This window comes from Ruditapes philippinarum, unplaced genomic scaffold (genome assembly GCF_026571515.1).
Source record: "Ruditapes philippinarum isolate M1 unplaced genomic scaffold, ASM2657151v2 ctg18869_1_1_1_1, whole genome shotgun sequence".
Taxonomy (NCBI): Eukaryota; Metazoa; Mollusca; class Bivalvia; order Venerida; family Veneridae; genus Ruditapes; species Ruditapes philippinarum.
The window spans coordinates 1-15,575 of record NW_026861875.1 but is presented as its reverse complement, the minus strand read 5'-3'; the positions used below and the strand labels follow the sequence as shown (position 1 = coordinate 15,575).

At 34.0% G+C, this 15,575-nt stretch overlaps 1 protein-coding gene across 1 annotated transcript; it reads left to right on the top strand.

The window, feature by feature from the left end:
• Positions 1–3,013: 3,013 nt before the first annotated feature.
• On the top strand, positions 3,014–14,850 carry LOC132717219 (flap endonuclease GEN homolog 1-like; the record flags this gene model as incomplete). The annotated part of the gene is made up of 7 exons (XM_060700648.1): positions 3,014–4,207; positions 8,286–8,531; positions 9,124–9,325; positions 9,953–10,042; positions 12,138–12,224; positions 12,932–13,116; positions 14,748–14,850. Coding segments are annotated over exons 2-7 (828 nt in total), but the record flags the coding sequence as incomplete, so codon positions are not given.
• Between the last annotated feature and the right edge of the window lie 725 nt (positions 14,851–15,575).

The following is a 15,575-nucleotide window of genomic DNA, read 5'->3' as shown; positions in this document are numbered from 1 at the left end:
TAAAAAAAACATTAAGATATAATATAATGTATTTCTATCTGGTTTTTATGTCATGTTTTTTGCCAATATTTGGTGATATTCCCAAATGAAATCTCCTTTTTTTCTCTGCAAATTCTACGACAATAATTCACAAATGAAAATTCCGAAATATATAATTGAAATTGATAATAAATTTTTAACTGGTATACTGGGTTTATAAAATACAGACACAAACATGCACCCAAGTAAAACCACCAATTTTCTGTAAAGTAGGTGGAGATTATTTTACAAAGATGCTAGCGCGACTAGAAATTACAGTGGTTTTAGGCAAGTGGTTTGAAGTCAATCCAAAATACTGAATATACACAACAGTAAGATTTTCATACTCTAGTCAGGAGGAACATTGGTATGAGAATAGTATGACTAGTATGTATAATCTGAAAGTAACTTGTAGATATTGGTATAATCAGGAAAGATTCCTTATTATTTAGACACACAGGAAGCAATCATTTGACCCAACTTCAAGTCACTATGAGTCTATGATCATTATAAATTATGAATAGTAAATAATTATAAGCCACTAACTTGAAACACGTATATCAATACTGATTTAACAAATTGTTGAGCTGGAATTTATTACAATCCTAATACAGATACATTCACTAAATACTTTATAAATAGAATAAATAATCTTACTGTGATGGACAAGTTCAAGAACTGGTTTGTCATAACATGGTGCAAACTGTTCCTTCAATGTTTTAAGTACAGCCTTCTCTGAATTCCAAGCTTCCTCGTGAGTGAGATTTACATGTCCAGTGCTTTGGCATGTCCAGATTCTTTTTTCATATACATGCAAACGCTTCTCATATTCCCTAGTTTCTTGTTAAGGTATGCAATTTATAATAATAATAAAAGTAGAAATAATGACATTCATTCAAGCTGGTCAAGAAAAACAGGGCACAAGCCTGACACCAAAGGCATGTAAAATCCAATTCGGACCTTCAAAATTCACAGCATGACACCAAAGGCATGTAAAATCCAATTCGGACCTTCAAAATTCAAAGATTGTAAGTGGGTTAGCCCCCCAAGGGTTTTTAATTTCAGAATGACTATGTTTTCGTACTGTACTAGTTTCAGTTTCAATTCTTGAGAACTTGTTGTGATCAATACATATATATATCTGGTAAGATTTGTGCAATAAGTCCTGCAATCATAATTAATGCATAATATATATTAATCAACTTGAGTTCAGTGATTGGTTAGCATGAATATACTAACAAAACACAAGTCAAAATGTAAATGTTCATTTGGTAGTAAACAGTAAACTTAAATATTCGCTAGAGGGTTAGGGTTACCCGTACAATTCTATTACTCTACAATACTTTCTTTTAATCAACATATATACTTCCAATCTGACACAAACTAGTCATACCTAACATTGACTCTATAATTCAGCATTTGGTACGGAGGCCATGAAGACGCTCCATTGTTACAGCAACAGGACATAGGGATGAGGAAGTGAGTTGGAAGGAAGAATCCCAAGAACTTAATGAAACTTTTCTTACTTCAATGTTTTGATGCTACAGTTAGAAAACACTCCACATATATACAATTTCACAAAATCTGTATTTTAATACAGAAGAACATTGATTCAGATTAAGAAGATCTGATGATGATGATGATGATGATGACATGGACATGTCTGAAAGACTTTGCCTTTAACTTAAATGAATATTGTCTAGGTGTCTTCTACATAGACTATGATAGTAACTACTAAATGAAGTTAATCCATGATCTTTCCTGATTTACAAAACAAGCTAAAGTAAGACTAGCACCTGGGGCAACTGCACCAACATTATTATCTATCAGTAGCAAAATGAGCAGGGCTTCCATAAGTTCCAAAATTTTGAAGTCTTCAGCTGCATAAATTTAAATATCTGACAGTGGAAGCAACATTATAATATAGGCGATAAGGAAAAGCAATACATTTTGTAAGCCAAAATCAAGGAATGACACCAAGACATCAACTAACAGAAGCCCCGAATGAATGCACTTTTGATAAATTACTAAATCATGTAAATATTGCAAACAGGACTTTTCGGCCCCAAACCAAATCGGCCCCAATCGAAAAATCGGCCCCTGGACGTTTCGGCCCTTTTCCGCGAGACGTTTCAGCCCCACTTTAGTATATTGCTTGATTGATTAACAACAATTAGTTTAATTACGATTAAACAATTATGACACTTTAATTCTTTAAATAATTATTTATTATCTTTTGAATCATTTAGATATACGTTAATGTTTTAAAGGTGTAGGGCAGGTTACTTAATTTATAAAACAATATTTTAACCGTCCTGTGTTGTTTTTTTTTCACTTTTATTGTTAAAATGTTATTTATAAAAATGTCTCTTCACGCAAGTTTTCAAGTAAAGTTGTTTAATTGTAAAATTGTAAAAATGTTGTATAAAAAGTGTCTGTTCACATTTGTTTTGTTTCAAGTAAAATTGTTTAACTGTTCTGTACTTGTATTTTCGTTTCCATCAAACTCGTCACTGTTTAATAGTTGTTGATGATAATTTGATTTCTGTCTCATGTATTGTTTTGTGTCTTGCTTCTTAATCTCTCAAATAAAATATTATCTATATATGTTGTAAATAATTTTTTGTTTGTGTATTATATTTTTTCAAATAATGTTTATGCTCGGTTCTGTTTGTATTAATAAAATATTATCTATATTTGTTGTAAATAATTGTTTGTTTGTGTATTTTTTTCAAATAAAGTTTATGTTCTGTTCTGTTTGTATTGATTACTTTTCCCCTACTACTATTATAATCTAGTTTTTATACAAAATGATTAAATATATATATTAATTGATTCATTTATTTATTGAAATGCTATTGATATATCGGTTTAAAATACAGTATTTATTCTGGGGCCGATTTGGTAAAGGGCCGAAACGTGGGGTAGTTTGGGGCCGATACGTCTTGGGGCCGAAATGTCTCGAAATCTAAATATTATCAAAAACATGTAATTATCAATAACCAACAATATTTTAAAACATAAACACACTTCTTTTATTTATTTGCTTATTGTTTTGGTAATTTGCAAATCCTGATTAATTAAATGTAATATCTGCTGTGGTTTTTAGAAAATAAAGAGTAGTGACCTTTGACCTTTCATATTCCATTGCACAACACACCCTACCCCACTCAATAATTCGCCTAATTCAGCATAATGACCAATGTACTTTACACAGAATTGATATTACATCAATACTCAATATGAAAACATCAAAGATTTCTATCGAAATTCAAGGAAATCGTCAAAATAAACAGGTAACCCCAGTCAAGCAAGCTGGCAACCAAGAAAAACATGGCTGCCATTTCAGATTCTTTGTCCTATTGTCCGAAGAAATATACATTTTCTCAAGCATTTATCTAGATAAAATATGCTATTTGCATGGAAAATTGTCACCGAATGACTAAATTAACGTATGAAATACTTGACGAACTACATTATACGGTGAAAATGATGTTTTTAGCAATTTTTCTGACGACTTCTCGCAGAAAAGTTGAATGGAAAGTTGCTCCAATTAACCCTATTATTGGTTTTCACCGATGATAACGTATGTCTTATGATAACTGAATGAAGATTCACCATGAAAACAGTTAATTTTTCTTGAAATGGTCGTTTTATCGTCTGCAAATTGCATTTCCATGGGCGCCGCCATCTTGGATTATTGGTTGAATATGAATTTTGCAAGGATACAGTTGAGAACGAAATTGTTCCTTTGTATGTGGAATGGTATATATTTCTTCTTCTGGTTTAACATCCGACAAGGGTTTAACACAATTGAAAATCCGTTTAGAAAGGAGCGGCATCGTGTAATAAATCCACGAAACGTCGCCGAAAACTGTTGTTCAAAATCTGGCGCGCATAAGCAAAAATGGCGCTGCTCATCGGCATATTTGTATCACGTGATATTTTGGTTTTGTTCTTTTTAGTTGAATTTAGTTTATTGTTTTTATTTAGAAAATGAACCCCGCATCCCTTTAATTTGGCTATTCTGTTTAATAATTTGTATTTTAATCGTCTAGAAAAAGGTATTTCACCCTACGAGACTGACCTAATTTTGCGGGAAATTTGAGAAATGCTAGAGTTACTTCCCTTATTGATGGACAGCACCTGGCAGGCTGGTGTAAAATTTATGTTGACAGTGGACAATGAGGTGTGAAATTAACATTTTTCACTATGTCAGTCGCAAATGTTTAATCTTAATTATATCATTTATGTTTAAATTTCAGTTAATTATAAAATTAACATGATTTATGTTAATTTTCTGGAAGAAACGATGTCTTTTCCCTTTCTACCCTGTTAACATGATGCTGACACACTGGCACACTACTGGTTAGTTATCATTAAAATGTGCTTGATGTGAATAGGTTAATTGTAAAGGTTTTGACAAGATTTTTTTGGTCAAGATTGTTTCAGTTGTTGGTGGCTATTTGCAGAGAAGTTGTGATTTTCAAGGAGCATAAAATTTTACAAATGCAAACTTTCTTCTCATCTGTAGGCTATCTGGATAAGACCACTATCTACTTTTCAGGAATAAAACTTGTATAAAATAATCTAAAGAAAATGGAATGAACCTAAGATATATTCCTGGTCTATCTACATGTATCTTTCGTAAATGTCAAACCCCTCGCGGGGATGTAGACAGGTGATGTCAGCTGTAAATTGTTGTTCAATTCAGTAGATTTTGAATTCGCGAGTAGATGTTCTATTCAAGGATTTAGCCAACATTTGCGTAACCTGTAAAATTTACATATCAGTGTTTTCTGAATGTGTCAGTGTCCCTTTGTCGTTTGAAACAGTATCTATCTTTATTCCATTAATGTGACTGTCAAACCCCTCGCGGGGACGTAGACATGACTCTAGACTAGTCACTTCAGAGAAAGTTAACAGTAATTTAGTTCTGTTTTATATTGTTAAAATTTAGCAATTTTGTTGGGTAAAAAGTTTAAATAATGCATTGTAAGTGCCAAGATTTATGATAAACACCTTATTAAACAGTATCTAATAGTTGAATCTCTCTTTTTCTGATAGTTTAAGTCATTGACAATTTTGTCTAATGTAGCAACAATTTGGCAATCATGAATTTTCAATTAATAGTTGTGAAAAATAGATACTTTTTGGCTTTGTGTCAGACGCAAAACTGTGTGAATAATTAACCACTGCATTTACATCTTGTTTTAGAGTTTAAAATAAAGGTGATACCTCTTGTGCCTTTGTTGATTACATTCCAGTTGTGGTCTAAACTGGTTTTTCAGGTATCAACTTTTTGTGCTGAAACAACCTTTTCTAGCAAGTCATTCCAGAAATTCACAACTCTGATTGAGAAATAATTTTTGCGACGGACGCGCCCTCAGGCGCGTTCAGAGCTAAGTCATCTACATGGGAATTCGTTGGCTACAATCGCGCAGTGTGTCCTAAACCGATTAACAGCCCAAGAAATAGTACATGAATTTGATCCTTCAAAACTCCCATACTTTGTCTGGATATCTTAAAATCTTCCATATTTAGCCTTTTCAATTTCAAATTAAGTTATCCAAGTTAAAATATGAACGTATATTATTGATAAAAACGTTGTAGTCCCGTAGTATTATTGCGCAATATGCAAATTACTGCCGAAACGATTTACCGCTGTCGAAAAAGTAGGACAGCAAATTATACTACAATAAAGGTGTAACCTCTGAGTTCCAAGACATTATTAGTAGGAAATAAATATTTCTTCATTATACAAAACATTATTATTAACAAATCGAAAGTTAATCAAAAGTTTTTCGTGACTCTAGGATAACTCGCGCATTAATAAAAGAAGAACTATTTTCATGACTCATACCGCGGGTTTAGCTGAATATTCAGCAGTTATTAATATCTTAATTAGATACAGTACAATTGTTAGTATAAATATCTATTTTTGAAAATGCATGTAAGAAGAGAGTTTTCAACACTTGACCGCCATGTAGTCTTTTATGGTAAGGAAGTTATAATATCAGTTCTACTTCCGATTCTTGTGGTTTGTTTACATATTTTTCTAGGTCATGATATGAGTTAACCTTCGCTATTCTAAAAATAGATTCTGCTTCACCTTTTGGAGTACACATTATACATGTAATAAACCAATACTTTTAGAAATTCTATACAATTGTAAGAAGCAAACAAGTTGAAAATGGAATTTAGTGTGAAATTGAAAAGGACAACTAAACACTGTAGTGCTTAAGTGACATTTAAATTAAAATAAAAACGATGTGCTCTGGCCTCTACATCTTTACCTTGTAAATAAAAAAAATCTAAAAAATACACTATTAATTGCTGATGATTTTAACCAAATTTTTTTTTTAATGAGACATATAAAAATACAAATGACTTATATTTTATTGTCTATATGCCCACTATGATATAACACGAAGCAATTCTAAATAGCATTCTCAAATGTATAATGTATTAATTTATGTTTGAAGTTTATTTGCCTGGTTTTATTTTAGAAATATTTCGTTGACAGTTTTTTTTCTATTTACATATCATTTCTTGGAATAAATCGATAAGGACACTGATTTACAAGTTTGACCAGAGTTTTTAGGCATAAATTTCATTCTGTATTTAAGTGCTTGAAAGTAGAAAATCTGAATTATATCAGTTTGGGACACAAAATATATTGCTCTACAAATCTCGAACTTGTATGGAACGAATTTTCTCTGTTATATATTTTGTGTTTTGTTTTTGTTTTGTTTTTTCTAAAAGAAGCCTTAATGTCTCTCCGGTTGCATGTCCGTCGCATTCAGTGCTGCAGCACTTTGATTTAGCAATGAACTTAACAGTTCTAGTTGCCTTCACTTTAACAAGGAAATAATAGCTGCTGTACATTATACCAGAGCAGAGATGGAGTGTAGATGATCAAAAGAAAGGTTTTCATGATCAATCACAAGGAAAGTGACCTGCACACTCCAGGAATCGAACCCTAGTGGCCTGATTCAGAGGCCAATGCTGTACGAATAAACCTTACAGGACAGTAATGACTCATTTTCACTCTAATCACCTTTTATCCTGTCACTTGTATCAATTTCGGCCCGATAACAAGGTGCCGTATATTTTTATTGATCTACGGCACTTGATCACGTGGTTTGCCGGACTTCTTTACAGGCCGTTCCAGTGGTATGAAAAAAACTGTCGTTAAATCTTCTGTGTGTAGAATAACGAATTTTGGAAACGTTGATTAAACTTTGTTTGTTTATTTTATTTCAATATATAATTTTTCAAGCGAAATAAAAATTATAAAAAGTGAAATAAATGTATAACTTAACTCGTTTGCGACATTAAAATAGCGTACTTGATTTGATTGTTTTGCTCGTGCTGTTTGGCGCTACATTGTGACGTCACGTAAACAATACTTTAAACGTCTGTACAGCGTTAACGACTGAATAAAAGATATTGGTGTTCGAATTCATTTTCTTAGTTAGACTATTTTCTTTCATTCTAGATAGTTTTTACAACAAAATTCGACAAAAAATGTTTTTATTTATCACATTTTTCAAACAAAATGGCGCCTTCAATGTGAAAATACACAGGGAGATAATAAGAACGGCGAGTGTATTGTTGTAGAATAATGCACGTTTCGGGCCTTCTTTGTTTATATAAAAACATTTTCGATAGTGTGATTTAAGGTAGTTTGCCTAATAAAATTCTTTAAAAAAAAACGGTGACAGGATAAATAGAATAATAGGTTGGTGCCGTGGATGGAAAAGTTTATTTGGCTCTGCTCCGGAATTTATTGTGTTCGCCTTCGGCTCACCCAATAAATTCCTCCGCCTCGCCAGATAAACTTTCTCCATCCACGGCACCAACCTATTATTCTCTATATCTATACCTTCTGATCACTCAAGCATGACTTTTTTTCATTGCCTTATTCAAAATGATAATTATTTCTGAGACATCTCGTTAAAATACAACTTCCAAACATTATATTTTACTCTTGGTTAAGTTTTGCGTGCCAGATGGTATCTCCAAAACTACAGATGTGAATGGGCTGAAACTTAACTCACTAATTTGAGAGCACAATAGAAGGTCTCTGTGTAAGACCCATAACAAACATGGTCTTTGACAGAATTATGGCCCTTTTTGAAGTTAAAAATTATTCATTATCCAGACTCTTGTTTAACTTTTACTATCCAGCACCAAGGATTGTCTGGCACTTATGACAGCTTTTGTTGATTGATAAGATACATGTATACAATATTATTTTCCAGAAAAATAGAAATGATATGACACATGTGACAAGTAGGGATGTTCATCACTAGATATTCCAGGGCTGTTCACTAAACCTGATAAAAAATGGGTGTGACACAGTTATGGCAGATACTTGCCCCAGTGGAGCAGCACAGGGCACTGTCCTCACTGTCTGGCCAAACACTTGCTGTAGACCTGTCAATTTGGGTCTGTGAAAATCAGTGTGTTAAACAGATGCAAGGAGTAGTATCAAAACCTTATTTAAGGTAAGAAGAAAAGCATTTTTACTCTTTTTATTTTAATTTTTATATATACACTGTACTAAGTTGTTACCTGAATTAGAGGAGTGTTATGGTAACGTAATATTAAATTGATGCAGTTGGTAGTTAATTCAGACTTTAGAGGAGTAGGCTAGTTGTGCTGAACAATCTATAAATTTGCATGTTAAATACATACTTGTAATACTAAATGCATGTTGATACATAATAATTGAGTAAAAAAATAATCTGTACTAAATATATAAGAAAAAACAATGTAAGTGTTAGGTATTCTTGGTGTACCTGTCATTTGTGTCTTGAATATCATCAGAAAATTTCTTTATTTCTTTCCTGATAAAAGTACAGTAGTACTGAAACTGGTAGAATCTTTAATAGAACTAGTTAAACTGACCTATGACATGACATGACATAACATGTCATCCTTACATCCTCCCTACTCTACAGCAAAAAATTCTTGTGTGTAATATTTAAGACAACTTAGCTAAGCATGTTTCTTGGGTTGTTTTTTTAATGCTTTCCTTCTAGGCAAATTATTCGATCTTGCTTTTAATAAGAAAATATTATCTTCTTTTTTTTTCAGGAATTTATTTTTCCGCATTTCTCATCTCACACAGCTTGGTGTAAAGCTTGTGTTTGTTATAGAGGGCGCAGCACCGGAATTAAAATGGGATACAATGATAAAGAGACAACAGTCGAGGTTTCCAGGCCGACAAGGGAAACAAGCGCCACAAAGACCTGCCGGAAAACAGACTAGAAGGAATTTTAACTCCTGGTTGAAAGAGGTAAATGTTATGTTTAAAAATAGAAACAGATATTTATGTGATTCTGAGAGACTAATGGAATCATGAGCAACCAATATGTGCGCCAATTAGATAATTATTAGGACTTGTGATCAAAACTTCTGGGAGACACAAGGGCCTGTAGAATAAAATTTACAGCAACATTTGGACACAAATTGTCAATTTTTAAATCTGTCTGCCATGTTTACTGAAATCATGGAGATGGCTCCCCCTGCAGGCCCTTCTGTTGATATGCAATGTATAATATCTCTACAATTATATGATGCATGGTGTCTATACATGCATACTACAACTGTGTATTGAGCCAAAGGAGCTCAAGTACATGTAGCAGAAAGACGAAATATCACTATTAATAACTAAGGTTAAAAAGTTGAAATTTGCCTTCATTGGGTTCCTCCCAATTGCTCTAAAGTCTTCACTGATACTGTTTAGTGTTGAATTGTAGGCCACAGTTAAAGATCAGAAACTTTTAAGTAAATTTACTTTGAATACTTTGAATAATTTTGCTTTCTGAACATTGAAATTTTTTGCTTTTGCTGTTTTTGTTATGAAGCTTTTGCAATAGTTGAGCATGCTGTCTATTTCACATTTCTTGTGTTTTTATTGCAGTGCTGCGAGTTACTAGAAATTTTAGGGATACCATACATTCAGAGTAAAGGGGAGGCTGAAGCCTTGTGTGCTCTGTTGAATGCTAATGGGGTAAGTATAAAATATAAATGCAAAATATATGTTTGACCGGAAGTCAGTGTATGGTATAAGTCATGCCCATGTGGTCAAAATTGGCCCCACTTCAGGGTTACATTGACCTGTAAAAATACCAGTTATGTTTGCAGAAAGACAAGTAGCAGTCCTGATCAATGTATAAGGGTTTTAGGAATATTACAGTAGAACTTTGTGTTGAACTTCATTTATATTTTCACGATGTTTCGAAGTCAAATTAAATTCTGATTATTTTTTCGCATTATGTTCTTTATAAAAAAAATCGGATTTTTATGTGTCGATTTTTTAGCTCACCTGAGCATGCTCAGGGTGAGCTTTTAGGATCGATGATTGTCCGTCGGCCGTTCACATTTAGTTGTTAACACTCTAGCGGTCGCATTTTTGCCTCAATCATCATCAAACTTGGTCAGGATGCTTATCTAGTTGATAGCTCGAATGAGTTCGAACATGGGTCATCTCGGATGAGAAACTAGGTCACAAGAGCTAAAAATAGAAAAACCTTGTTAACACTCTAGAGGTCACATTTTTGCCTCAATCATCATCAAACTTGGTCAGGATGTTTGTCTAGGTGATAGCTCGGATGAGTTCGAACATGGGTCATCTCGGATGAAAAACTAGGTTGCAAGAGCTAAAAATAGGAAAACCTTGTTAACACTCTAGCGGTCACAATTTTGCCTCAATCATCATCAAACTTGGTCAGGATGTTTGTCTAGGTGATAGCTCGGATGAGTTTGAACATGGGTCATCTCGGATGAAAAACTAGGTCACCGGAGCTAAAAATAGAAAAACCTTGTTAACACTCTAGCGGTCACATTTTTGCATCAATCATCATCAAACTTGATCAAGATGCTTGTCTAGGTGATAGCTCGGATGAGTTCGAACATGGGTCATCTCGGATGAAAAACTAGGTCACCAGAGCTAAAAATAGAAAAACCTTGTTAACACTCTAGTGGTCACAATTTTGACTCAATTGTCATCAAACTTGGTCAGGAAACTTGTCTAGGTCATTGCTGGGAATAAATCAAACATGGGTCATCTCGGATGAAAAACTAGGTCACAGGAGCTAAAAATAGAAAAATCTTGTTAACACTCTAGTGGCTACTGTTGTGATCCAAATATTCTGTTTATTGGTCTGAAAGTTTGTTTTTATGATTTCTAAGTCAAGATCGAACATTGGTCATCTTGGATGAAAAACTAGGTCACACCGCCCAAATATGGAAAAACCTTGTTAACATTCTAGTGGTCACATTTTCGACTCAATTATCATCAATTTTGGTCAGGATGCTTGTCTAGGTAATTGCTTGGATTAGTTCGAAATCACATGTGAAACTAGGTCACCGGAGCTAAAAATAGAAAAATCTTGTTAACACTCTAGTTGCTACTGTTTTGATCCAAATATTCTGGAAATTGGTCTGAAAGTTTGTTTTGATGATTTCTAGGTCAAGTTTGAATATGTGTCACCTGGGTAAAAAACTAGGCCGCACTGCTCAAATATGGAAATCCTTGTTAACACTGTAGTGGTCACATTTTTGACTCACCTGTCATGAGACTTGGTCAGAATGCTTGTCTAGGTAATTGTTTGGATGAGTTTGATAAGTCAGGTGAGCGATCTAGGGCCATCATGGCCCTCTTGTTTGATGTGTAGAACATACATGTGAACTTTTTTCGATGATCAAGTGGAAGATTTTTCCTCAAAACAGGGAGATTTTAGAATTTGCAATAAACAAAGAAGGAAAATCTGACATCAAAAATAGGAAAATTTCTTTGATTTTGTGAAAATACCCTTTATTTTAAGAAAAATCTATGAAAATATGGCTGCAGAAAGTGGGGGTCTCCCGCTAAAAGAGGGAGAGTTCACATGTATGGTAGAAGATCCGTGAGGAGTAATTCAAGTACATTTTACCAAAATTAAGTCGAAGTCCTTTGATTAATTTGACATGTTCAAATTTGGGATATTTTTGATGATTTTCAATAAGCTTGTATGACAGGTGTTTATTACACTGCTATTTGTGATTGAAATTTGATACAGAATTGAGCTATATAATTGTAAGAATCTATTGTTAAAATTTTGCAGTTGGTAGATGGTTGTCTTACCAATGATGGAGATGCATTTTTGTATGGTGCCACCACTGTATATAGAAACTTCACCATGAACTCTAAGGTAAGTCTTTCATAGTTAGGATTCCAAAATTTTGGACCATTGTTAATCCTGTTTGTACATTAGTTTATATGGGGAAACTATCTGGCTAGCTAAAGGAATGTTGTTATCCAGATAGTTGACAAAGGGTTGGTTATCCAGCTCACTAATCGAAGGTTAGTTATCCAGCTAGCTAACAGAAATAATTATACTACTAACTTACAGAATATCAGGTATGGTTGGTTATCCAACTAGCTAACAGATTTTTGGTTATCCAGCTAGCTTGCATGAGGTTGGTTATCCAGCTAGCGAACAAAAGGTAGCTAGCATACAGAACATTAGTTATCCAGCTAGCTAACAGAATATCTATTATCCAGCTTGCTAACAGAACATGAGTTATCCAGCTACCTAACAGGATATCAGTTAACCAGTTAGCTGACAGAAGATTGGTTATTCTGCTAGAGAATGAAAATTTGGTTATCTAGTTAGCTTCTTCTTTGATGCCTACACTTTAAATACCTGAAATAATACATGGATTGGCACCTCCACTGGTAAAGCTACAAAAGTTGCAATTTGACCTTTATATGACCTGTATCTTTCAATACCAAACAAACAATTACATGTATAAAAAAGCAATTACCAGTATTAAAGAGGTCAGCTTTAATTTTTGTAACCTACAAGCCGGTATGAAAATAACTTTGCAATTTTTAGGAAATAAATTATTTTTTCAGGACCCACATGTAGAGATGTACAGACTCAGTGACATTCAGTCAAAGCTTGGTATAGATAGAGGCGGCCTTGTGGCTCTAGGTCTTCTGATTGGCTGTGATTTTGTACCAAAGGGCGTGCCAGGTATTGGTATAGCTAACGCTGTCAGGTTGCTGCAGTCTCTACAAGGTCAGGATATTCTTATCAGGTAAGGCACGGTTTTCTTTAAGTCTCAGCTTGTTTTATTGTACTAAACTTTTGAATGTTTGTAATATTTTTCCGCATTTTTTGTGTCGCCTCTACGGAGTAGTGGCGACATATAGGGATCAATTCTCCGTCGTCTGTCTGTCCGTCTGTCCGTTGTCTAGTTGTGCATATTGCATATTGTCAGCATTTTCCGGTTCAATGATTTTTGACAGAGTTATGGCCCTTTAATAATTTTTATTTTTAAAGTTTGTCCGGACTACATCTCTTATACCACTAATGCAATTTCAATGAAACTTTACAGGATTGATCTGTAGCTCAAGTCCTTGCGCATATTGCACGGGTTTTCCGGTTGAATGATTTTTGGCCGAGTTATGGCCCTTTGATAAAAAGGTGTTTTTTTTCTGTGTGTTGCCAGATACACAAAACTTGTCCGGACTACTCCTCATAAACTACTGGTGCAATTTCATCCAAACTTTACAGGAATGATCAGTACCAAGTTTAGTTGTGCATATTGTCAGTATTTTCCGGTTCAATGATTTTTGTCAGAGTTATGGCCCTTTAATAATTTTTATTTTTAAAGTTTGTCCGGACTACTTCTCTTATACCACTAATGCAATTTCAATGAAACTTTACAGGATTGATCTGTAGCTGAAGTCCTGGCGCATATTGCACGGGTTTTCCGGTTGAATGATTTTTGGCCGAGTTATGGCCCTTTGATAAAAAGGTGTTTTTTTCTGATAAAAAGGTGTTTTTTTCTGTGTGTTGCCAGATACACAAAAGCTTGTCCGGACTACTCCTCATAAACTACTGGTGCAATTTTATCCAAACTTTACAGGAATGATCAGTACCAAGTCTAGTTGTGCACTGTCCGTCTGTCTGTCAGTCTGTCACAAAACTTGTCCCAACATAAAATTGGCCATCATGAGGCGACACATGTGATTACTGATCGCTCTTGTTTTACCAATTTTAATACATTTTTTGAGTCATTTCTCGGTGGTCAATCCACCTTATCAGCTTTCCTGGATAAGTAACCAGTAATTACCGTTTTCTCTGCAAGTGACCCGACTACTTATCCATCATAATTTCTGAATCAGCTGTGAGAGACATAAAACAATAAGATTTAATGTCCAAGATGAATTGTCATAGAGAAATTTCCCCTTTCCTGAAGATGGTACCTGTGACCCCTGGATTACTAATCTCAAGGGGGGGATTTTCATGAAAAAAGTGAGAATTTAGTACATTTGTTGATCTTTTTCCTTCTTTCTCTATGTAGAATTTTCCCCCTGCCTCTGAAAAATTGGGTGGGGGGGGGGGATTTGTAGAAATATGAGTGAAGCCTCCCCCTAGACACTGTAATCTGATATGCTTTCCTTATTGAGCTTAATGGACAGATTAGATTTTTGAATCCTTTGTAATATTGTAGCTTCTTGTAGCAATAATAATCTATTATTAATGATTATATTTTATGTCATGCAAGTGGGGCTCAATGGCTCAGTGGTTAAGGTCGTTGACTTCAAAACACTTACCCCTCATCGCTGTGGGTCCAAACCCGACATGGAGTTTGGATTCTTTCATGTGACGAAGCAATCCAGTTTTGATATTTTATTGACATCAATATATAATCTATTGTAGGTTACAGTCTTGGAGTACCATGTCAGAGAAAGAATGTGTTGATCAGACAGAAATTCTAGCTCGCAGAAAGGCTATCCAAGTACCCGATTTTCCACAGATAAAGGTATTCCTTTCATATTTATAGAGGTGCAATGATTCATTCTGATGCATTGAAAACCAGTTTTGTGGTCACCAATTTGATTTCCAATCTCGACTATAATAATTTCGATTTCATTCACACAAAAAGAAACACAGGTAAATGTAAGTTAAAGTCCCTCACTAGCTAGTTTAGCATTTTATTATGTTATATATATATATGATTGATTAATTTAACTAGGTGATCCAATCTTTGAGCAAGTAGTGTTGTATTTACAGTAAGCAAATCAGAATGGCTTCAAATGTCAAAGTACAAAAAATAAAATTTAAAAAAAGTCCTCCAACAAAACTTAAAAAAAGGTTTAGGAACGTTTCGGGTTTTCCAAGGGTAAGGAATCTAACAAAGTGACATGTAAGATAGGTTTTTGGGGCTTGTCATGTCCGAGTTGGTAACTTGATGCAACACATGAAAAGAAAGCACTGATTTTGTTGTGTTTAAAAAGTCTAGTTTAAGTTTGGAAAAAAAGTCAGATATGTAAGTGGGCTGGTCATATTACTGTGATAGTTTTTTTGATTAAAATTGTTTTGCAAATAGACCACTTCATATATTCATAAACATTACTAGTAAAAACAAGTCTTATAAGTTGAGATAATAGTTATACAACTAAAGAAAATTAAAAATGCAAACAACTATGTTAAAGGCCACTCACTTTAAGAGCAAATAAGCAGAATTGTCAACTAAACACAAAATAG